The sequence below is a fragment of the Balaenoptera acutorostrata genome, chromosome 5, assembly GCF_949987535.1.
Source record: "Balaenoptera acutorostrata chromosome 5, mBalAcu1.1, whole genome shotgun sequence".
NCBI lineage: Eukaryota > Metazoa > Chordata > Mammalia > Artiodactyla > Balaenopteridae > Balaenoptera > Balaenoptera acutorostrata.
Window position 1 is genome coordinate 74,620,533 of NC_080068.1, and position 26,280 is coordinate 74,646,812.

At 34.5% G+C, this 26,280-nt stretch overlaps 1 protein-coding gene across 9 annotated transcripts in view; it reads right to left on the reverse strand.

Annotated features, from left to right (window-relative positions):
- The window catches only part of GUF1 (GTP binding elongation factor GUF1), a 40,957-nt gene extending 16,613 nt beyond the window's left edge, over positions 1 to 24,344 (reverse strand). For 2 of the 9 annotated variants that reach the window (XM_007180734.3, XM_007180733.3), the window contains exons 1-15: positions 23,882 to 24,343; positions 21,467 to 21,578; positions 21,164 to 21,312; positions 20,802 to 20,882; positions 19,815 to 19,892; positions 18,105 to 18,188; positions 14,679 to 14,743; positions 13,953 to 14,156; positions 12,333 to 12,472; positions 11,087 to 11,210; positions 10,605 to 10,737; positions 9,643 to 9,786; positions 8,577 to 8,710; positions 6,158 to 6,259; positions 5,165 to 5,284 (exon numbers count right to left, since the gene is read on the reverse strand). In XM_007180734.3, coding sequence (XP_007180796.2) covers positions 5,165 to 5,284; positions 6,158 to 6,259; positions 8,577 to 8,710; positions 9,643 to 9,786; positions 10,605 to 10,737; positions 11,087 to 11,210; positions 12,333 to 12,472; positions 13,953 to 14,156; positions 14,679 to 14,743; positions 18,105 to 18,188; positions 19,815 to 19,892; positions 20,802 to 20,882; positions 21,164 to 21,312; positions 21,467 to 21,578; positions 23,882 to 24,046 — 1,835 coding nt within the window. In that variant the 5' untranslated portion in view covers positions 24,047 to 24,343. Of the gene's footprint in view, positions 1 to 102; positions 2,693 to 3,517; positions 3,555 to 5,164; positions 5,285 to 6,157; positions 6,260 to 8,576; positions 8,711 to 9,642; positions 9,787 to 10,604; positions 10,738 to 11,086; positions 11,211 to 12,332; positions 12,473 to 13,952; positions 14,157 to 14,678; positions 14,744 to 18,104; positions 18,189 to 19,814; positions 19,893 to 20,801; positions 20,883 to 21,163; positions 21,313 to 21,466; positions 21,579 to 23,881 lie in introns of those variants that run through there. The other 7 variants (XM_007180735.3, XM_007180738.3, XR_450877.3 and 4 more) reach the window with 7 other exon arrangements.
- Positions 24,345 to 26,280: the final 1,936 nt, after the last annotated feature.

A 26,280-nucleotide genomic window follows, 5' to 3' on the forward strand; every position in this document is an offset into this window, starting at 1 on the left:
AGCTTATAATAAACAAATGTAAGTTATCTAAATTTTATTTCCAACAGTGAAATTGAACACATACATCTGAAAGATTCTAACAAATTAACAGTAGCTATGAGCTTGCATTTATTTACTTTTTATTTGTTGTCATTATGCAATTAGATTTAAATTAAAGGACAAGGTCTCTGCCTATAATTCATTCTTAGTTCTGCTCCTTGGGGAGTGAAATATGCTTCCTTTTCTCTGCATATTTTGCTTTTTATAAGTCCACCTAGTAGAAGCATCACTTACATACCTGCTTAATTGCCTATGTGACTGAAATGTATTACAGTTCCTTAAAACATTTAAATAGCAAATCTAAAAATAAATAAAAAATAGGACTGTTAGGATAAAATATGCTGCTTTAATTCTAGATAATGAACTTCTAATAGCCTTAAGTATTATAAATGGTTTTTGAACAGTAAGTGAAATCAGTATTATCTCCCAGTCCCACGCCTGGTAATAAAGTATTGGTTAGTGCAAACTACCTTAGAAGGTCATATAGTTTAGTGAAAAAGCTAAAGATTGGTGCACAGTTCAGCTGTTATTTCTGTGCTTTAAATGTGCTAGCTGAAACAGAGTCTAAAATCTCCTTTCCATCACTGCCCTTTAAGTTTGAAGTCCATATACTCAAGGTCCACAGCAAACTGCTTTCCTGCCACTTTAACTCCCTAACTCAGGAGCTAAGCTGCTGTTAAGCAAAAAACTAAGTCTACTGAAGATATTTCCACAAGAGGCAATAAAGCATGGTAGCTAAAAATTGGGGTTTGGAGAAAGAAACCACTGTTTGAATCCCAGCTGTCAAGAGCTGTGATGTTGTTGGACAATACTGATACATAAGTCTGAGCTTCCTCCCCTGTGAAATGCGATGGTAATGGTGCCTGTACCTCCACTGCCATGTACTTTGAATGAGGGAATTGTCTATAGCGCTCGGCACGGTGGCTGTCACATGTTAAACTCAATAAATGGTGGCTATTCTAATACTAATAGTTTATGTTACTTCAACGTACACAAAAATCTTAGTAATATAAGGTCCTCTGGGGGATACACAACTCTCAGTCATGTTTAGGAGAGTGGCCAGGGGAGAGAACTTAAGAGTATGCTAAAAAATCTGGAAAATACTCTGTACTACTATTACTACAAGTAAAACTTTCCTAAAAAGTTAGAGGTTAAAGGGGAAAAGTATCCAAACTGTAAGCATACTAATAAGACACAAATACTAAATAGTAGACACACCGTACATATTATGTGCCAGGTACCAACTTGTAACTTTCCCCTGGCAATAATGGTAGAACATCTTGTCTTAGAAATTACATTAAAATGCTTTTCTAGTTTCAAAAATACTGCCATTTTCTAAAATATTGATACTTTTGTCATGAGATCTCATAATTCATCTGTTCTACCAGAGCTAGAAGAAATAGGGAAGACAGTTGATTAATTTATGTAACTAGGACTAAGCCACAGGTTATTTAACCTCCATACACAATTTTAGGTAAATCCCCACTATCTGAATTTATAATTATCTCATAACAACCTTGTATAAAATTTATCACTGATAGTCTTATCCCTAGAAGACATTAACCTCATTCAGTTCATTCAAAGTAAAGGACAAAAATCAATGGCTGAATTATTTTATCTTACTGTAATACAATCTGCCCTCTGGTTTGTTTATTGACTGAGTAGACATGCTTTGAAAGTAAGACAACCGTTTACTGGCTATGTGACCTTAAGTAAGTTATTTACTCAGTCTCCTCAATTATGAAATCTAGGCAGTAATTATTAAACTGTCATTAATAACAGCTGCTGCTAATATCAAACATCTATCACTTTGCACAAGTGCATTTTAATTCTCAGCATAAGACAGCCCCTATCCTTATTTTAATTTATATGCTTATGTAAACTGTCTAGTTTCAAAGTAACATTTGTAAAAATTTTATGAAAAACTAGAGCACATGTCTAGATACTATGTTATTTGAATATTTAATAACAGATTCATATATTTCATCTAAATATATCCATCTAACAAGTTGATACTTAAGGTGATTATGAAAATATTTTATCTTGGGCTTGAAACTAGATAGAATCTTAAGTATGGGGCCTTTTAGTGTGAGTAAGGAATATGCTTGAAAAATTAAGATTCACTGAGCACTGACTAGGTGTCATGCAGTCTTCTGAATATTTTAAACATATTTCATTTAACCTTCACAGCCTATGGAGGTAAGTAATAGTATAATCCTGATTTTACTAAAGAGTAAGTAGACAAAGAGAGGGTAATTTGGCCAACGTCACTTTGCCTAGTGAGTGGTGAAACAGAAATTTGAAACCAGGCAATATGGCTTCAGAATCTATGCTCTTATCCACCGATGACTCTCTTTCAAAGAAAAGCCAAGAGGTTATTTAAAACTGAAAACCTGGAAAATAACAAGCAAATTTTATAATTTTCATTCTGTTGTGTTCAACATATAAATTACGAAGAAAAATTAAAAGATACACAATTTTTAATTTATGAAAATTCCTTATATTTTCCCACCAATTATTTATCAGATTGTGTTTTCAGAACTTTTATAAAAGCATCTTTTGGAACTTCAACGTTGCCAACTTTCCTTAGTTTTTTCTTTCCTTCTGTTTGTCTCTTCAAAAGTTTCATTTTTCGGGTAATATCACCACCATACTGAAAAACATTTTTAAAAACTACAAGTCCAAATCACTCCACAGAAAAATAATCCTACAATTACCTAGAGACATCAATACAATTACAAAAACTTTACAATTATTATCCATGAAGTAGACACCTGCAAAGTGTCTTCCTAAGGGTAACTACCAAAGTTACCTCCAAGCAGATCCTAATTTTACTGTCTTCTCAAAAGAATGATAAAGGCTTTATTTATTTGTTTTTGGAAGGAGATGAAGATCCTCAAGGAAACCCAGTACAACATTATGCATGTCAAGGAAAAGTTACCCATCTCCTTACTGATTCAAGGGCTTGAAATTTTAGATTATATAGCTGTAGTCTAACACAGAGACTCACATAGGCTTAAATGTGTCAGTCCCTATGCTAAGGATTTAGAAAAAGCATTTATCATTTAATTCTCATAAAAACAATCTTTTATTTTAATGGACGAAACAGCAAACTTGGCAAAGTAATGGAGAGATGGATTTCAATTTGTTTCAACTCCCATTGTAAGACACAGTCATTGTCTTCAAAATCTGTCCTTATAAATTAAAACAATAAAACATTATCCTGATCATAACTGTTATAAAAATGTTCTTAGATAGTTGCACATAAGGAAAATTTTAAAAAGATGGGAAAATGTGATCTAAATGAGTACGCTATTAAAGTCAAGCTGAAATTTACCTATTTAAAAAGAAAACGTGGAGATGAGATAAAGGGTATTATAAAAACCAACAATGGAAACCAATGTATTTATACCCCCTCTGATTCTAAACTTATAAAATAGATATATTATTACAAAATAGAACACATGTAGATACGTACGCATTTTGCCAAAACATTTTTCCTATAGGCTTTCACACTGTAAACGAGAAAGTTTTGTGTAAGTACATAACTTACACTATTTAAAAGTACTTATTTTCAAAATCAATCTCCCCTTTAGTAAAGATATTAAGATCAGATCACACCTATATAAAATTGCTGTAAGCAAATAATTAGATAGCTTAAATGCTCTTGTATTTATTTTCATGTATTTGGAATAAAGTAGAAAATTAATTCAACATGAATATCAACACAAACTTTGGTAAGAATAAAAAAAGGTCAAGGCTTGTGGGCAGTCTTGAGGTCAAATTTAAGCATGGTGTGAGCTTGATTACAACAATTATAAAAGGTCATTTCCAGCTCAACCTAAAAATACTACTACTACTACCACTACCAAAAAAACTAAAATGGTTATTATCTCATTACTAACTCTACCGAATGTGGGTCAAGAGTGACTAGGAATATAAAGAACAATATATTTTATAAAACCCATTTCAGGGAAAATGAAATAATTTTAATATAGTCATTTAAGCAGCAATAAACTACTTCTATAATGTATCTGAGAAATTTGGAGGATCAAAATTTGAAAATAGCTCCACTTTTTTGTATTCCATAGGAAGATATAAAAGTCTTCTTTTTCTTTAAGGTATTCTCTACCTCAGCACATTTATGTTTGAATGATTATTTGCTAACTGTTTCAAATTGCATTTTCCTGGATGTTCCCTTATTATAAATAAACTTCACTCTGCCTAATCTCTGGGCAGTTATGAAACACAAAATAACTAAAGCAAAATGGTGTTAGGAAATGAAATTCACTGCAAATACAGGCTTACAATTTATCCCAAGACTACTGACTGCACACCCCTGAAGCCTAACATGATACCAGCATTCCTCTCTCACCTTTACAATTTACAACCTGACTAGCTCTGAGGAAGTGATATTAAATGCTTCAAGTAAAAATCATAATTTAGTTTTGTCTTTTGGAAGAATTACCTCCAAAACCTTTTTAATTCCAGTTCCTATTAGTTTATAATCTACTTAAAGGGATAAAACCATAAAAACTTTACAGAAATCCGGTAACCATGAAATTCAGTGGGGTCACTGAATAAAATAAATGGAAATAAAACTCCTCACAGGGCTTCCCCGGTGGCGCAGTGGTTGAGAGTCTGCCTGCCAATGCAGGGGACATGGGTTCGAGCCCTGATCTGGGAAGATCCCACATGCCGCGGAGCAGCTGGGCCCGTGAGCCACAGCTACTGAGCCTGCGCATCTGGAGCCTGTGCTCCCAACAAGAGAGGCCGCGATAGTGAGAGGCCTGCGCACCGCGATGAAGAGTGGCCCCCGCTTGCCACAACTAGAGAAAGCCCTCGCACAGAAACAAAGACCCAACACAGCCATAAATAAATAAATATTAAAAAAAAAAAAAACTCCTCACAGCATATATACTAATAACTAAATAATTATCACCCAAAAGTGTCGTATAAGTAATTCAAAGTAACAGTCATCACTTCAGTAGAATTAAGAGATTAATGTTTCTTAATGTAAGTAGGAATAAATTTTAGGACAATGTTAAGTTTTTTAATATTCTTTCATTTTCTATGTATATCACTGCTAAAACCAACCAGGGAACAAAAATGAATTTCAACTCACGTTTCTCTTGCAATGATTTTGCTTCCAAGAGCAGCTTGAATTGCTATCTCAAACAGCTGCCTAGGAAGAGAATCCTTCAGACGTTCACATATGGCTTTGCCAGCAGAGTATGCTTTGTCTCTGAGATAGAAAAAATGCAGTTATTCACATATCCTAAATAAGAATATTTAAAGTAGCTTTCTAGTTAATATGCATAGTCAATGTAAAGGCTATTAAGGAGATACAAATGGAACTTGTTTAACATAAGCATCACTTAATCTCTGAATCATATGTGACCTTTCTGATTGCAAAACTAACTATCTATTACAGAAAATCTAGCAAAACATACATTAGAGAATAATAACCATTCCTTGATGGGCTTCCCTCACCCACAGAATACCACTGTAAAACATTCTAGAATGTTTGTTAAACATATATCCATCCTTGTAGTTATTTTTCTGCATACATATTTATATTTAATTGTTTTTTACAGTTTGGATCACAGTGTTTATGATATATTCTACCTTTTTTACTTAATAGACTTTTTTTTACATCACCAAATATTACTCTACAATATAATTTTAATGGCTTAATAGATTATTATATGGGTGCCCCATAATTTATTTTAACCAATCCACTATTTCTTGAACATACAGGGGATTTCATTTTTCATTATTATAAAAGTTTTAATGAAAATAAAAAACTTTTTGTTCTCAATTCTAAATTTATCATAGTTTAAAAAACATTTTCTTTTACTTTGTCTCATGTGGTAAGGGAAACACTTCTTTCCATGACACTACTATTTTTGGCTATTGTAATTCTGTTCTCCTTTTAACAGTTTGGAAAGAGAAGCATGGAAAAAGAATGGAAGGAAAAACTAGTACATGGAAATTTAATTACCTTTAAGTTTTCAAAACGTAGCTGTCAAATAAAAATGAGCAACCAATAATTAAATGAAAACATGTCAAAAAGTGGGTACTTTCACATTCTGTGATTAGTTTCTATTCAACTTACTTGTGTACAACAGTTACCAGCTCTTCTACAATATTTCCATTCAGTAGAATATCCATTTTTACAAGTTCTGCAGTCTGGTAGCCTGCATCTTCGTAGTCAAAACTAACAAGGAAAAATGTCCAAGTGATAGATAAACATTATATTTCCCAAGAGATTACATATTTTTTCTTTTCAAATATCTTTTTTATACCTCCCGCCATATCCTTCCCAAAAGATCTAACTTTCAAACAAAATGTTACATATAAATTTCAGATGAATGGATCTACATGACCACGGTAAGGAACAAACTTCCTCATCTTTTTGCATTTATGAAATTAGGTACAAAAATCAAGGGGAACATGCTCTACTGAAGGAAGGGGAAAAAACTGTGAAGCCAGGCTAGGAAAATGGATCACTGAAAGAAAATGTCACCTACCCAATGTTCCCTCCTAGCAGCTGGCTGGCTGTAGACAACAGTATATTCTAGTGAGTCATTCTCAGACTCATGAGTTGGGTTTCTTTTTAGTTTTCTATTACCAGTTAAATCAATGCTATGACAGTGCTAAGCAGCCATTAATAAATGAGACTTCTGGACTTCATATATGGCTCTTCAGTGTGAACCTTCACAGGGCTTTTTTGAGAATGAAATGAGTTAATACATGTAAAGCACTTGAACAGCCTAGTACATAAAAAGTGTTAAGAACAGAGCCTAGCTGAGCACAATAAGCATTTAGTAAGTGTCAACTATTTCTATTAACGATATGGTCAAAGCTTAAAGTGCTAATCAGAACAGGTTTAACTTACAAAACTGATGTCTTATGAGAAAGAAAATTTCAATTATGCTTTCATGTCTTTGCAATTATGGACGAGAACATGTGTATTCCTCCTGCCTTAATTTTAAAACAAACCAGTGCCTAGAGTTGCAAATGTTTGGCTTCGAAAGGTTTTCAGCAGGAAGGTCATTAAGTGACACTAATACTCTCTAAAACCTGATTACTGTCTAAAGTGTTGCCAAAATCCTTTCTTTATTCAACAAACATCATTAATCATATACTATATAAAGGTACTGTTAAGTACTACGCAGAATAAGAGGAGATAAGACATAAGACTTAGTCCCTAGACTTTCTACCTTGTTTACAGCTTTATAATTTTCTATGCTCCAAAATCTTAGAATTTCAGTTTTTTAGAATATGAAAAATTATCCACATGCATTTCTGCACGTAAGAATTACCTTAATTTTGGAAGCTGGATTTATTTTTACATAGTTCAAAATAAACCATGTTCTCTCACTTAATGTGAAATATATTTAATTTTCCAAGCTAAAAGATTTTTCAGACCACTTAACTCAGAAAGTGGTACCCAAATGCAAACTAGAATTCACAGACTTTTGTTAAAAGTGTTATAAACACTTAGTAATCATTCTTTAATTATAGTAATTGTTTAACAACTTGCTGCCTCAATTCAGTTTATTTTAAATTACATTGTTACTTATTTGCTCAAGCTCTTATCTGAAAGAAGACATAGGAAAAAACGGTGACGTATTAGAAAAAATAAATTCTCAATACAAATAAACAAAGAAGATTCCTTTGTATCATGAGTTATGCTGACTCTCTTCACTGAAAAGCTCATTTCACAAAGTAAACTTCCAGGTCACTGTAGCATGTTCTTCAAAACGCTGGGATTTTTCTTTGAATGCTAATTTTAAGTATGAATGCACATTCATGCATGTTTTACAGATGTGAACATTCACTTTTCCATCAACTTCCCCATTATATTTTACATTTCCTTTATATCCTAGTATATGCTATCCAGTAATGCAGGATTTTAGGACACTAAGGGCACCTAGAGTTATTTGCCTTAACAAAAAAATACTCTCACAATGCTATACTCTTCCTTCAGTTTTACCAGGCTGTTCCTCCATGTACTTTTATGGGATAAGATAATGGTTTTCATGATGCAGACCACTTATTCCTGAGAAGACCAAGTTATTGAAGTGTTCACAAATACAGGGGCACACGCAGCATTTTTTACAGACTAAATATGTACTTCTATTTTCCAAATGTACACACATGCTCCTAGGATTACATAACATACAAATACATTTTAAAAGTGTCACTGAGGTCATAGTAGGTTTTTCAAATTATTATAATTTTTAATCGACATACAGGAGTACAACTCTCATGAACAGGGCACTAAAATTGTTGCCATTAAGAGAGGAGTAATAGTTTGATGAATCAAAGAAATTCATTCTTCCATTAAGCAAATTACAAGTACTCTGTAACACCTGTAAGGTTGCTCCAAGCTTTTCTAACCTTACAGTGTGATTCTCAACCATCTTCAAGATCACTGAGATTAAATAAGTGGAGTATTAGTAAACACTTGCTGGTCAATATTTCAAAAAAATTTGTCCAGGTATCAGAGTTTCCCATTAAATTTTTACCTAGCATATCCAGAAGACAGAGATTTCAAAGAATCATAAAAATCCACCACAATTTCATTCAAAGGGAAGAGATATTTAAGCATTATTCTATTTTGATCAATATACATCATATTCTTCTGAACTGCTCTTCGAGCCTGAAAAGGGAATAAAAAATGTATTGAATGATAACCTATTCAAATAATGGTTTATTTAATGAATACAGAAAGATGTCAATTATCAACTTTAAAGAGTGGGCAAAATGAAGGAATATTTTTTTAATGGTATAGTAAAAACATCTGACCAATATTTATAATACAGGAAGAACCACTTTGTATCTCAATTACAATATACTTGCTACCAAAGCTTTTAATCCTTTGTCTTTATCAAACTACTTTGTCTTTTTCAATTATACAGTATTTCATTTAATAAATCAAATTAGCTACAGATAAAGTCAAAGTTCTAATTTCTTATTTTACAAATAAAAGAAATTTAGGCCCAGAGAAATTAAGTGACTAAAGTTAAATTTTTTTGTGACAAGACAATTAAAATTCAAGTCCACTAGTCATCATTTGAGAGTTCTTTTCAATATATGTCAGAATATTCCAAGTATGTACTTTTTAAGGACTATGATTATATCAAATTTGTGGATTAAATCATTTATTACAATGTGGCAAGAACTAAAGCAAGCTGAGGAGTACCTTCCAAACAAAGGTCTCTAAAGTATTATAATTATCTTTCAAATGATACTCAATTTCAGATACTCAAAATGGCGAAAGGAAATTACACTTTTAGCTACTCAAGTTAAAAGGGCATCAAATTCCTTTCCTTTAGGCTAAAATAAACTAACACAGATGATCAAAAATTCTGGCTCTATTTTCTTATTTAAAAATCAAAATACTGTAATTATATATATGTATATCTACATGTAATAAAGAGGTAAAATATATAAAGATATAGATCTTTATGAAAATTTCTTTTGTTAAATTCAATGTGCACTGCCGAGAGAAACAGTTCAAAACCTAAGCTGGGTACCACTGTTTGAGAAGACTAAAGTTTACTTTTGTATCAAACAGTATTACATTTATACCTGGCAAAGCATCATTATTTTTCCAGTATATTCATCTGGTGTGATAATGGTGCCCAAAACAATCGGCTCCAAATATTCTGTTACTTTTGACTTATCAGGGAATTGTGCAGGATTGATGATTGTAATTTCCTTTTCTCTGTATTCCTAAAAATAAGAAAAATCACCAATAGTTAAAAAGAAATCTTAATAATTACAATGTTTTTAAATTTGTTATTTATAATATATATTAGAATTTATTGTTATTGAATGTGTTAGAATAAAAACAAAAGAATTCTTAAAGGTTAGAATATTATCTTAACACACTTTAGATTAAAAACTCTCCAACTGTAATCCTTAACATTAATAACCATCATTAATATATTCTGGTTATTGACATTTACTAAACACATTGTATACACCACTTAGAAAAATATGATGGAAGAATACATTTTAATCTGCCCCTTATAAGGCACTGTAAGTAGTTTCCCAAGTTAATTTTGTTGGAAAATGTTTACAGATGCCAAAGTTAATATTTGTTTAAAATGAATAGATTGCCACTTAGACTGAATACAATATTGTCTCTACTGTTAACTTGAAATCTAAAATTTCCTACAACCACGTAGGAGAGAATGCTTTACTTTTCATAAGATGAATTACTTATGACCGAAATTATACTCTTAATCTTTGTGCTGAATTTAGAACAGTATTTTCAGAACTAACTCTACTTTTTACCCTTAGTAACAGACTAGTATTGATAATGTGGAGGTTTTATCAGGTTAAGAAAAATACTGCATAAATTAGTTCTCAAGTAACTTCTCCATCATAAGGTAATTCAACTTTTATTACTATTAATCAAGAAATATTTAGTTTTAATAGCTATTCAGCTACTGGTGTACTAAAATATTTCTCTTGTATTCTGCACACACATACACACACACATACATTTATTGAGTTTTCCTTTGTATGCTGACTCACAACAGTACCTTTATCAATTTTGCTGATGAAAGAACAGCTTTATATGGAACAGTAGGGGTTGTCAAAATAACAGAAGCATTATATTCTTGCTCAAGTCGCTGGTTGAAAACTTCCATATGCAAAAGTCCAAGAAATCCTAACCTGGGGGAGAAAAAGACAAACTCCAAAATGTTTATGTCCCACAGGCTGTATTTTCTTTGATGAATATACTGCTACTTTGTGGGGGAGGAGTGAATCAAAAGAGTCATTCAATCTATCACATCATAATTAAGTGCTAACATAAATTCATTAAATAAGATAAAATCTTCCATTGGTAAAATAGCTTTAAAACTTACCCACAGAATATGAATCCACAGTGAGAAATAGGCAGACATTGTTTAGTTCATTTTACACTAATATGAACTTATCTTCAGAAATGTTAAAGAGCAATAAACCATTTAAACTTTACTTTTCAAGAAAAATGGAACACTACAACATAACTGAATCTTACCTCCAGCCAGCACCTAGGGCAAGGCTACTATCTCGATGAACTGTCACACTGGAATCATTTAGAGTCAGTTTTTCTATAGCACTCTTCAGGTTATTATATTCAGATTGGTCTATAGGATACATTCCTGGGGACACAATGATTTCTAATTATCACATGTGAAACGCTGCCTAGAAAAGCTAATATGCGCTGCTGCCAAGTTAAAAATTAATCGCTTAGCTTTTAAATTACTTTCTGTATTTCACTGACCAAAATACTGGTTTGCTAAGAAAACTATAAATATTAAGTTAAATTGGCTTCAAAGTATTTTGCGAGTTTCATAAACTTTGAATTTACCACTACATTCACACTCAAAGTGATGTTTTTGCTTTTGCAAAAAATACAGAGAAAACAAAAAAGAACCATGGGAATTAAGCCTATTAGGAAAATACATTGTGTTTATTTTAAGAAACAAAAGTGCAAGACATCCACAACCAGAAATGAAATTCCATTAGCAGATAAAAAGCAGAGGTAGAAATGAAAACAAGAACTACTGATTCATCAGATTCTCTTTCACCTCAAACCCAAGTCCTCACCTCTTAAGTTCTTCAAAATCCAAATGACTGACTTTGTCTTAACAGGGGCAGGGAGAGTTAAACAACATTTATAATTCCCAATGAGAGATACAAAAGGGAGAAAACAAGGACTGGATACCCAGTACAGAGTAACCAGATGACCTTCAACCAGGTCTTCCTTTTTCAAATGTATGTAATATAATGCAGAAATAAGAGGTTCTGAAGTTATGCATACATGAGGTGACACTCTTCTCTGCCACGTCTACACTAGTATAATACAGTATTAAAGAAAGGCCAGCTAAGGGGAAGGCACTCAGTAAATGTCCACTGATAATTAGTAATAAAAACATCCTAATTAGAAAAGTATTTCAAATATAATGACCTACTCTCTAGTGAAACAAGAAGGAAGTTCATATTACTGTGCTCTTCCGATATATCAGGGGGCTTGTTTAAAAGGTTAATTTTTAAGAAGTCCTAAAAAAAATTTAGGAAATTATCTCCCACATAAAGTTTCACCATACATATGCAATTAACTGGTATGTAAATAGCACAACCACAAAAAAAAAAAATTAAGAAAAGACAGAGTAACTTATTTTAACAGGAATTAGCTGCTATTTAAAATGAGTATTTCTAATAATTTTTATTTCAATTTAGAGTAAACTGGGCCTTATCCTTTGAATATGTGCGCTCCTCACCTGCAAATACCATTGGCTTCGCTGATTTAAACCCAGGCAAGGGTTCCACTGGTTGTTTATGTAAATATAATGTATCTCCTATTTGTGCTTCAGTGACATCTTTCATCCCAGCAATCAGATAGCCCACCTGTCCTGCATATCTAAATAAAATTATTATATGGAAATATTTACTGTTTTAATGTTTCATGTGCATACTCACAATTAGCTCTACTCTTCTAGGAAATGATCACACTTTCCAAACAAAACCTCATCAAACTGAAACTAAGTGCTACATATCAATTCTCAACTCTAAGAATCGTCAGCAAAAGAACATCCCATGCCTTAGAATCCATTACCAAGGACCTCTGCAATACAATAAGCCTAGGGACCTTCTTAATGACTCTGCCCACCTCTGCATATTAAACAACAGTGAAACTGATAAATGCAGAAACATAAAACGCTCCTTGTAATATTTATTAGTGAATTATATTACAAATGTCCTTTAAAAAAGAAAAGAACAATTTTAACCAAGCAAAAAAACGTGAACTCTCAACAAATCTGATTATCTGTTTGATGTGCCTCTTGCAGGAAAAGAGCAAATCCAAGATTTCAGAGTTGTAGCTTTTTTTTTTGCTTTTTTTTTTAAAGCAAACTTCCTAAATGATAATTTCCATTTAGGATGAGGTACAAAAATCTTTACTGGAGATGCAGTAATTGTCAATATATATGCGACACAATATAGACAGACTTTGCATAGCATAGGGAATTATAGCCATTATCTTGCAATAACTCTTAATGTATAATCTATAAAAATACTGAATCATAATGCTGTACGCCTGAAACTAATATAATACTGTAAATCAACTATACTTAAGTAAGAATATAGACACATTTTAGAAATATTTGAGTAAAATTACAATAGACTTTATGACTTTCAATTACATAAAAAATGACAAAATAGTGCAGTTTTAGACATAAAACATTAAACTATCAAGTGTGACCTATACAGTCACCTGGTTCATATCTTGAATTTGACAAATGATGAAACAAAGACCCTAGAAAACTATGTGCCCAAGGTAATCTATCTTAGTATCTGGGGTACTGATGGAATAGGCACTCAATAAATATTTGTTTTATAAGTGAACTCAGAACTCAGTTTTATAATGTACACTACCTTGCTAACCTCACACTCCATAAATTCTTGTTAATCAAAGTTTTACCATGAGTTCCACACTAAAGAAAACAATTATCGAATTTTCTTCACTATTTTATGTTGAAAAATCTAATTACAAAAAAATTAAATGTCAAAAATTGATACCCAGTATGGATATGGATATGGATGAGAGAACTATCTCTTTCACTGTCTCATCAAGTACATCAATGTTGGACCCAGTCTGCAACCAGAATATAAAATTACTTGTGGCTAGTCAAAAGGAATAAAAAAAATACATCAAATTCCTACTGTCCCTCACACATGAGATTCTTTGTGAAAGAGGATTCACTATGTAGTTGCATTCAATAATCAGGTTTTGTTTTTTTTCTAAGTTACCAAATTGGGATCATTCTAAGCACACCAAGTTAAGAAAGGCTGTGACAGAAACACATACAAGTGTCTTTTAATTACTAATGCAGATTACTTACAGTTTGTGAGTTGGCTGCTCATTAGGATTCAGAACTCCTACTTCGTTAACTTCATATGTCTTTTGAGTATGCGCAGATACAATTTTATCTCCTTTGGAAACCACTCCATCAAATAATGCTACATTGGCAATCACACCCCTATACTGGTCAAAGGTGGAGTCAAATACCAAAGCTCTCAAGGGATTTTTGCGATGCACTTTAGGACTATTAAAAATAAGTAAAGAACAAACACTAATAAATTAAAATTAAATAATAAATAAATTAAAATCTTAATATAATGCCTTTTTAACTCAAATATTATGCTTAATTTATTCTAGTACTTGAGAAAGGTTGATTAACAGACAGCCAAAATAAAAGGACCTTTCTATAGGGTATAATGCCTATATTAGTTTTAATTCAACCTCAAGTTTTAAATACATTTTAAATGACTGTTTTTAAATTACTTATGAAACTGATGAAATATATTTGTTCAGGATTAAGAAAAAAACAATAATTACCAATGTATTCAAGTCTATTGCAATAATTGTTAAGAGATCCCTATCATCCTTTTTTCTTTTATTTTTCTATACTGTATTTGCCTTCTATATGTTACTAAAAATAAATTAAAAATTTATTCTCACTAACTGCAAAGAGTACATTTGCCATAGCTACTAAGCTAAAATAGCAGATCAAACTGATGGACCTTGTACTGTTAAACAAATAGTATAAAAAGAGCAAAATACATACGGGGGTATTCTTTTGATGACTGCCTGAAGAACACTTTCAACATTCGTTCCAAGTTTAGCAGAAATCTAAAAATATGTATGTGAAACAAACACTGAAAAAGTTAAGACTTCACTTTTCTATTCCTGTGACTGAGCTTTATAATTAGAAGGGAAAAAGAACTCTAAAAGTTATCAATTTGCTTGAAGAACTTGGTAAAAGGAAGCACAAAGCATATAATGTATCAACAACTGCCCTTCCATTACAGTTAGGTGATTCTCTGGTATTAAATTACAAAAGCATTCTGATTATGGTATTGAAAGAACAGTGGACTAAGAGTTCAAAAAAATCTGGGTTATAATCATCACTCCACATGTAATAAATGACTTCAAACAACACACATTTCTTTAAGCTTCAAATTCTTCATCTGATAAATGAACTGATTATTCATATTTTACCTAAACCTCAAGGTTGCTGTGTGAATAAACAATATATGTGGATATCATACAGGTTAACCGTAGGGCATATTATTACTATTGTTCTCACACTGAAAATACAGGCCAGAAGACTCAAAACACATGTGCATCTGACTCACCTTTGTCATTACCAGTAATTGAACTATCTCTGAAATCTTTATTTCAAACCCAATTCCGTGAATACTTCCTCTTACCCTTTAAAGTCCCTCTAGATCAGAGTTTCTCAACTCGACACTAAGGACATTTTGGGCTGGATAATTCTTTGTTTGGGGGGCTGTTCTCTGAACTGTAAGATGCTTAACAGTATCCATGGATTCTCATCTACCCACAAGATGCCAGTAGCATCCATCCCCCAGTGCGACAACAAAAAAGGACTTCAGACATTGCCAAATGTTTCCTGAGGGGCAAAACTACCACCTAATGAGAACCACTGCTTTAGACTCTAGTACATTCTTTGCAACAATCCTTTAAGATCACAACCTCTAATCCACTGAATAGGCTACTTTTTTTTTTTCAGTATCCATTCAGCCCCCTGCCTCTTTTCCCAGCTGAGATTCCAAGGGTCCACTGTTTGTAATCACTGTTTAACTACTTTTTATACTCTATCATAAGCAGTTGGTAAAACCTCAACTGTGACTGCATCCAACTATGTGCCTTTTCTATGCCTATAATCAGAGCAGCTTAACATTGCTGGAGAAAAGTCAAGTAACTGGTCTGGTTGGTTTCTGTAAGTTCATGACCACAGATCTCAATGTGCAGTTAACATTTCCTGGTAGTCCCAGGACACATCCCTTACTAAATTCACATTGTTGCTCACTAAGATAATTCACACCACCTTCCTTTTCAATCTACACATTTTCCCTATGGCCAATTCCCTCTCAGATACGTTTGCCTCTTACTTCATTTAAGGAAACAGAAAACATCAAAAACTCCTTTACCCAAACAGACAAATCCATCTGGCACCTGTATACACAAACTCTTTGCCTTCTCTCTTTTTACAATGTGTATTCTCACCTCTCTGAAAACTCAATCCTTGCATCCTCCTCTTCTGAATCCTACTCTAATCCTTCTCAAATTCTTATTCAAAACCCCCTACAAATTGATACTAATGTAGTCTGGCTTCTAGGACCTCTTTTTCTACCTACACTTCCTCCCTAGGAAACGACATCCATTTCCGTGGCCTCAATACTACATACATGCTAAAGACTCTTAAATATCTTCGACTCAGCCCTCTCCACAAATGCCAGAATTGTAGATTTATTCAATATCTCTACTTGGATGTCTAACAGACATTTCAAACCCACTATGTCCAAACCAGAGCTTTTCATTTTCCCACTGTGTCTGTTCCTCCCCGAGTCCTCTCCATATTAACAAATATCAGTATTCAACCAGTTGCTCAAATCCAAACCCTCCATGATTCTTTATTTCACTTCCCTACACATAACACACCAGCAAAATCTACTGTATCCACAAAATACACATCTAATTTGCCCACTTCCTCAACATCAGCAGCACATACTTAGCCACCACCATTTTGCACCTGGGCTACGACTACAAGCTGGTTTCCCCGTATCTCCTCTTACCCTTTTCTAATCCATTCTCTGTAAGACAACCTGAATGATCAGCTTATTTTCCTCTCTTGCTTTAAAATTCTTTTATTATCTTAAAAATTTTAAACGCTTTAGCACAGCAAGAGTCCCAGAATGACTTGATTCCCGCCTAACCCTACAAAGCCGTTTCATCTAACTTGCCTTCTTTCTGTCCCTTAAACATGCCAAACCTTGCCAAACATGCCAAGCCTTTACACTTGCTCCTTCCTCTTCCAGAAATGTGTTTCTCCCAACTCTTCATTTCTTCAAGTCTCAGTTCATCAGAGAAGAATTCCCTAAGTTACTCTGCATCACTGCTCCTCTCTGAGACTTTTTCCATTGTTAAGTATGGTAATTCCACCTGTAACAATACACTCTGTTGAATGTACTTCCTTGATAACATCTGTCTCATTCAATAATTACTATACTTACTTCTCTTTTTACTTATTCAATGACTGCCTCCCCAAGCAGAATATAAACACGAGACAGAGGTCTTGCCTGTACTGTTCACTGCTGTTGTCCCTAGCCAGCACACACCAAATTAAGTATATGAATGAATTTTGTAAAGATTTACTAAAATTTGAACAGTTAATTATACTTCAATATAACATAATCCAAGTCATGATACCATAATTTCAGAACTGCCTTACAATGAGGTCCCTCTTCATAATAAAAACCATTAAATTCTACGTATATATCCAAGAAAAAAATTATTGCTTCTTCTAGTTATTACCAAGTTTATATAATCATCCAGTGTGTTAAAATTAAAAAAACAAACCAAAAAAAAAAACAGTTCATCAGCTGAAACTTGCTTTTTCAAAACTCAAACAAGATTGAAAGTGGAAGCTAAACATTATATTACTGCACTGACAGACTTACTACACAAGCACGTAGCACAGCACAGTTCAGTGATGGCTATTTAACACCCAAAGCACCATTTAAAAGGTAAATTTAAAAATTCAAATTTAAAACAGTATCAACTTTGATATAAATAAAATCTATTTCCAAGAATGACATGTACATATGCCTTGAAATTAGTCTGGCCCTGCTCTTCAAAGAGAATAGTTCCATAGAGGCAAAATGGCATACAAGAAATAATACTATAAAGAGTTGCAGGAGGCCTACATTTTAGTCCTGGAACATTAGCTAACTAGATCTATAACCTTAAGAAAGTGATAAAATCTTTGACTCCTAGTCCTTTCAACTGTATCATAAGAGTAATTTCTATCTGTCCTAACCATGTAATAGGGATTTTTGGCAAAGATGAAATGAAATATCAGTAAAAAGAACTTTGTAGAACTGTAAGATAATAATATACTTAGGCCAATTACCTGAGATTTTTGAAAGTAAAACCAAGTCTTCTTAAAAAAAAAAAAGTATTTTACCTTAATGCATTCATCACTTGGAATATCAAACACCTTTTCAATTTGTTTTTCAACCCTTTCAGGATCAGCATTCTTCAGATCTATCTTAAAAAAAAAATTCATTATGTCTTAATATAATTAAATTAAAATGTATTATATATTAGTGGTATTTGGAGATAGATAAAAGCATACCTGCTTTTAAACTAACTGACCCCTTTATGATTTTATTTTCAAAAGTATTAAAATAAGAATAATCTAGAAAAAGGCAATATAATTTTAACAAGCATGGCCACTGAAAATAGGCAGACAGCAGAGCAAGCATGAAACTTTAGCTATTCAAGGCAGAAGAGTTCAATAACACCATGTAAACCGATTTTATAAGTTAGATGTAACTTATAACAACAAACTGTCTTACCTATAAGCAACCTTGCTTCTTTTAAACCTAACTTCAATATCAAAAAATAAAACTGAATGCCATGCAAATTTTTAATTAAGACTCTTAATTTATTAATTTTAAAATATAAAAGTTAAGCTTTATCAACAGTGCTCAGTTTAGCACTTAACTGTTAAGTGTCCTGTGTTACACTGTTTCATCCTAGTTCATAAGGTCCTTTTCTTTTCCTTTATATAGTTTAGTCCAACACACTATTGTGCCTGCCCTGCCCTTTACTACAGAAACAGCCCCCCATCACTCCATGTAATTCAGGGAGACTATCTTCTCAACTACATGCCAGGGTATAGGAGTTTGAGTTGCAATTTTATCATATGCAATTCAAAGAAATAAATCCCACCAATATACAACTGACCCTTGAATAACAAAAGTTTCAACCGCACAGGTCCACTTGTATGCAGATTTTTTTTCAATAAATATGTAAAAATACACTTGTAGAACATCATGTGCAAGACTTGTATTGAGTGGATAGCCTATCCCTAGCAAAGGCATAAGATGAGTGATATTTAACATAAAATTAATAATGTGTTGGTTTTCTTACTGTTTTATAACTTTGCTTTCAAAGAATTACATTACCATACAGTATGCCTCTCATAACTGGAGGAACTGCATATCAGCCTATAATTATATATAAGCATATTTTTTTAAATGTAGCAATGTTTCCAATACCGTTATGAATGTGGCTGTAATACTGTATGCCATAAAAACTTTACAAGGATTCATTCATTAGTGTATATGCTAGGTTTCCATTAAGGAATCACATACAGTATCATACTATAAAGCAATCATATTTCTGCTTCATCATTATCAATGCGTGAATCATTACACCTGCAAATAAATATGAAGTTCTTTTTCACCTTATGTTTTAATTTTTTGATGTCTAGTGTCGGTAATACATATAACATCTACGGTATTTTGTATCACCTAAGACAATATTGATGTAAGTACTGAGAGATGATTCACCTTATAAACAGATGACATAAACTTAGGGTATTGACAAATAGAGTACTGTAAATATATTTTCTCCTCCTTATGATTTTCTTAGCATTTTATTTTCTCTAGCTTACTTTATTGTAAGAATATAGTATACAATACATATAACATACAAAGTATGTATTAAGAGACTGTTTAAGCTACTGGTAAGGCTTCGGTCAACAGTAGGCCATTAGTAGTTAAGTTTGTGGGGAGCCAAAAGTTACACGCAGATTTTTTACTTTTCTTTTCCTTTATATAGTTTACAAAGTAAAATAATAAATAGCATTGTTGTGCTAACAAATTACCTTGTTTATGACTGGAATTACCGATAGCTGTGCTTCAAAAGCAAGAAAGAAGTTTGCTACAGTTTGGGCTTGAATACCCTGGAAATATCAAGACACAAGACACTAAGATGATCATTCTACCATTTATGACAAAAGTTGTAATTCAAGACCATTCCACACATCCTCATCAAAAGCAAAGGTACAAGGCAAACTATGGTATCCATACCTCCATGCATCTGGATCATTCCCTGTGAAAATTTCTTTCAGTTCAGGAAATGTTTTTTAGAGGGCACTGTGTTACGCTTTGGAGACAAAGCAGTAAAACACAGATCCTTCAGGACCTCTAAGCCTCCCAAAGGACTCTTGTGACACATTTTGTAAAGCCCAGTATACGTATGTAAGGTAGAGACTGACTCTCCCTGACAGGCTCAGGGAAGATTTAACGCAACAACAAAAAAATCTTTGGGTTTTGAATGAAGAGTCTGTGAGAAACCGAAATATATCAAAAGCTTACTTTGAATAGTATATCATAGGTCTTATATTCTCATCTCAATATGTTTTTATGGTTATGTTTATACCAGAGAACTTGGTAATGTTACTGACAATGTTTCTTTAAGCCTAACACTTTACAAATTATTACCTTAAAAACACCCAAAATGACCTCAAAAATAAAGATTTATTTTCAAGTTCTGCTAAAAAATTGAAACCTCAGATTAAGAACTGCTTAAAATTGAGGTTTTTTTGGTAGGATGTATATATAGCATGACACACTTCAAAAATCTCTTGAACAATTCCTCTGATCAGCTTAACATTTTTAAAAGGATGAACTAGTCAACTTCACAGACAAGTTTAGTGTAATAAAACTTCAAATTAACAGGACCAAAACATAACTTTAAGTAATAAATCTTATTTTCTTCAAACACAAAAATTCTATTTCCCAAAGCATTTTTAGGAAAACCCTGGAACAACCAAATAGCATATCACGTCATATAAAATTAAAGTACCTACCTCATTTGCATCCACCACAAGTAAAACACCCTGGCAAGCTGAGAGTGACCTGGATACTTCATAACTAAAATCAACATGGCCCTGAGAAACAAAAAATATTAATGCCTCTAAATGTTAGAGTTTAAATGTTTCTTAGGGAGGGGCATTATGGTAAATCTATTGACTCCACTGGATAAAAAGTTAACAGGTTTCTTTTTTAGCCTGTGCTTGTGAAACAACTTACACTAACATAAGAACACTGAGAAAACAAAAAGCAAAGTGAGGTGTTTAATGTTCAGTTCAAAAACTGAAAACAGGATTTGTTTGCAGTATTAATACAAGGCTGACCTTAATAATAGAGAAAAAATTGATATTAAACTTACCGGTGTATCGATGAGATTTAAAAGGTACTGCTTTCCTTCATAATCATAGAAGAGAGACGCTGTCTGTGCTTTAACAGTGATTCCTCTTTCTCGTTCCACTTGCAATTTATCAAGAACTTGTTTATTATTTTTTGTTTTATCAATTGCCCCTATAAATAGAAATGTTTATTGATATTTCTATGAGCTTTTAAAAAGAGACAATACTGCATATACAATTAAAACCAAACTTTTAAAAAGCATGGTAAAAGTAATTATCAATTATTCATTGCCATTAATTAGGTATAGAATATAAAATGAAAATACCTGTTAGTTCCAGGAGCCTGTCGGCTAAAGTACTTTTGCCATGATCCACATGTGCAATGATACTGAAATTTCTAGTGTTTTCAACAGGGAATCTAGACATATCAATTTTTTCCTAGAAAGGGGAGAGACATATTACATTTATGAGTATAAACTGTGCGCAATATGAAACATGTATACTAAATTAAAGAATGTTCTTTTAGTCTTCTTAGAACAATTTCAGTTATAGCATTTATATTGTTTATATTATTCCTCTGACAGTAAAGAGACGTATGGCTAAAGTCGTATTACAAGCAATGGATTACAACAGGACCATCAAAAACATTGGTTTCGGGCTTCCCTGGTGGCGCAGTGGTTGAGAGTCTGCCTGCTAATGCAGGGGACACGGGTTCGAGCCCTGGCCTGGGAAGATCCCACATGCCGCAGAGCGGCTGGGCCCGTGAGCCACAACTGCTGAGCCTGCGCGTCTGGAGCCTGTGCTCCGCAAGGAGAGAGGCCCGCGCATCGCGATGAAGAGTGGCCCCCGCTTGCCACAACTGGAGAAAGCCCTCGCACAGAAACGAAGACCCAACACAGCCAAAATCAATCAATCAATCAATCAATCAAACATACGCATCTGATTCAAGATCCTCATTAAAAAAAAAAAAAAAAAAAAGGAGAACTGAAAAATTAAAAAAAAAAAAAAAAAAAAAAAAAAAACATTGGTTTCACTGTCAAAGGTGACCATATAGCTAAATAAGTCTCATAATATTTCCATCACTCGAGGGCCAATGAGGAACTGAATGTATTTTCATGAGTGGAGAACACAAGATACATAGAACTCCTCTACAGCCTTAGAGCAGCGGTCCCCAACCTTTTTCGCACCAGGGACCAGTTTCATGGAAGACAATTGTTCCATGGATGGGGGGCAGGGGGAGGTTCAGGCGGCCATGCGAGTGACGGCGAGCGATGCGGGGCGGCAGATGAAGCTTCCCCCCGCTGGCCCTCACCTCCCGCTGTGCGGCCCGGTTCCTAACAGGCCTCAGACCAATGCTACCACTGCCTTGGAGCACCTGGTCTAACAAAATCTCTTGAAACAAAAAAGCTACAGAGAAGCTGAAAGAATAAAAGGAAAAGTTTTCGCCCCCACCACATATTTAATCAACAGTCTACTTAAAAATCTGTGCTCCTAGTAGAGCCTTCAAAAGTTTAATTTAGATGATTTTGTTATTTGACAACTTCTTTGGAGAGAGAGAGAAGGAAAAAAAAAAATGATCACATCAGGAAAAAAAGCCTCTTATTTATCACTTTAATTCTTAAAATATTTTGAAAAGTTAACTTCTGATTTTTAGTTGCATACAGCTTTACTGTTTTACCGAGACTCACTGCAAATTGCTAAAAACTGGTATTTAAGTAGATATGTCAGTTTTTTGTACTCAAAACATTTCATTTTTCCAATCAAATTTTTATCTTCTACCACCAAAAAAAAAAAAAGTGAAATTACAATGAAATACACAACTCTCATTAGCTTGTTTCCTTTTTTTATAAGCGCTCCAATACAAGGCGCACAATAAGAGTGCAACTACACCTGAAAGAAATTCTGCAAAAAAACTAAACCTGATTTGTTTGCCCCGTGGATTCCCCCCCGCCCCCACCATTCAATTCGAAAGATATACAGTCCTGCACCATTTTTAAGATCTGGGAATTGCAACATAAATCCATTTTACATTCCACAGGCATTTTAGAAAAGGGTAAAACCTAATAATTATAGTCTTTTTTATCCGCAGTTACTCATAACTTGCGTTCAGTTACTTTACTGCCTAAACTGTATCTCTTCAGTTATCAGACAGTATAGTTTTTAGAGTCGCTTAAGTCCCACCTCCTCCAACCACAGGAATACAGTCAGAACTGCACAAGCCTGCTCCGGCTGAGGCAAAACGAATTAATAAAACAAACAGAAGCTACGGCATACCCAGCACTCCTTACAGTGTAGGTACTGGGCTAAAAGGTCTGTGCCTTACACCGTGCAAGCCTCACAAACAGCCATTCGGAGTTTTATGAGCATCTCATTTAACAACGGAAGAAACAGTCACAGAAAGGTCAGGTAACCTGCCCAAGTCCCACGGCTAAAAAGTTGCACGAAAATGGAACGAGCAGCTTCCCCAATAGGCTTGTAAAATTAAATACATGCTGAGACCAGCACCTCGCATAAACAATAAAAGAGTTCTAATATCACCAGTGAGGAAAGTTAGGGCGTGACTTGCCCAAGGTCACACTGGTGAGCAACGGAGTCAGAAACCCGAGCGGAGCCCGCGCCCTTCACAGAAGCGCAGCCTGCGTTCACAGGTACTCCTAGGAAGGCCGACACACTCCCAAATTCGCCAACAGCCCCCTCCCAAGTTTTAAAACTTGGCTGACGAGAAACTCAGGGGCGGTCACCTTGCGGTCCGCGGAGCTGTAGCTCCTGTCCGGAGCCTTGGACTCGGCTGCAGCTCCCCGGGTCGGCGCGGGGCGAGGCGCGGGCAGCCCCCGACGCGCCGCCCGGGTGGCCCAGGCCGCGAGCGCGCATCTGCGCCAGCAGCCCTGACCCGCAAGCGTCCACATCTCCCCGCGCGACAGAATCGTCAGGAGAGGGTCCCGAGAAGCGACGGCGCCATCACTCCCGCCTCCGTTTCCTCCAAGACGCCCCCGCTAGGAGCTGACAGACAGGATTCAAACACGCCTTCGGAAGCAGGGAGGAAGACTTGAGCTGGGAACCACCGCCCAACCAGCGGCCGCGACAGGACGCCCAAGACGCTCGGCGACTCGCTGACGTCCGGACGTCGCATGACGTCTTGACGTCAGCGTCCCTCCGCGCGGAGCTATAAGGAAGTCACGTGAGGGAAGCTCTCGCGGGCAGTGTTACTTGTGCTCTTAGCGAAACCTTGGGGGTTAACCTACCAAATGGAAAAGTACGAGAGTATCTTTTAAAATCTAGAAGCTGAGGTGTATTCTCCATGTTTTCTGCGATATCGCTAAAGAAGCTGAGGTGTATTCTCCATGTTGTCTGCGGTATCGCTAGTATTGAAGTGCATCCGAATGGAAACGGGCAGTAAAATTTATTGCAGTAATGTATCCTAGGAAAGTTTGGGCCAGAAGTGAAGGTGGAAAAAAATTACATCCTGAAAGCCCTCAATCTCTATCACCTTCGGGTTACCACTTCAACAGTGTTTATCTTGTGGGGCGGGCAGAGCTCTAAGGTGGAAGATAACGATAAGAGATAATGAGACGTGTGTACCACATCTAGTGTCTGTCTCCCACTATCTCCCGTGGGCATTTCTGCAATATGCAGGGTTTGGTGCAGAAGAAAAGCAGCAGCTGTGTTGAGTTCACCATTGTACTGTTTCTAGTTCTTTCTTGGGACTACTGTAAATTAAAACAATACTTGATACATCACTAATTGCTACTGTCATCTTACAGAATGAACTTAATAGCTACCTTGAAATGTATTGAACACAATCGTTTCTAATAGTTCATATAAGTTAGTGTTGCCCAAATTTCAATAATTTGCATATTATCCTCAATGATTTTCACCATGTCCTCATACCGCTATTTATACGTGATATTTTTCTTTAAATCAACTTACCTTTTATACTTGAATGAGTTTATTTAAAAGAAAAATTTGTATCATTTTCTATAAATGGAAAAAGCACTGTGACCTGTCCTAAATTTCAAAGTAAAAGTAAGTGTAATTAATAATAAATGTGATTCAATTCTAAATAAATGTTACCTGATAAAGGCTCAGAATCTCTCTTGATTAAAAATGGGGATGAATAAGCATTAAAGAATTTTAAAACATAGCACCAAACTGAGATAATTCTTCTTGACCTAATCAGCAGTATTGACGTAAAATTGAAAGGAGAAGAATTTTCTCTGTATGATTCAGTGTCCTTAATGCCATGTCTATGTTCAACCTAAAATTATCTTGGTACCTCCATTACTCCCACACTTTGGGAATACTGCAATATCTTATGTGGTTGACATTATACTCCCAGACCCAAGATGAAATATGTATTTATTAGAAAAATACTGAGCATGCCTGTCATGTAATGTACTAGATGTGCAAACTCAGACAAATTAAGCAAATTGTCTGAAATTGTATAATAGGTAAATGGAAAAAAATCTATATTTGAATTCAGATTAAAAACCAAAGCTCAAACCTCTACAATACCTTTGACAACACAAGATCATTTAGTATTCAACCTGGGAAGAAAAGGGAAGTGGAGTCACTATAAGTTTCAAAGTTGAGGTATTTTTTTTCTGGGCCTTGAAGGATAAAAAGTTGTTCTGAAAGAGATAACTGGAACCTAATGAAGCAGAGGGATCATTGCCAGCATAATTGTACTTACTATGTTCCCAATACTATTCTACACACTTTGTATATATCAACTCAATCCTTACAGAGCCCTCTAATGCAGGTACCTTATGATTGTTTCTATTGTACACGTATCTGAGAAAAATGTGGCCCAGGCTTTTTAAGTAACTGCCTAAAGTCACAGAGTTAGTGATGAAGTGGGCTGTGAGCCCAGGTGGACTGGCTTCAGAGTCTACATCCCTTAACCACTCCATTAAACTCTGCTGAGCGAGGGTAAATGAGTAAAAAGGTATGACATTGAGTTAATGCTCAGAAGAGGAAAATGGCCAAGATGAGAGCCTCGGCATTTTACTTGAGGCAAGGGTTTCTGAAGAGCACACAGAATTAAAAACATATAAATGGAGGCTCATTTCCCCATAGAAGGGAATGGATAATAGGGAAGTTACATTCTTGCATAGTACAGTCATCTTCAACTATTGTATTT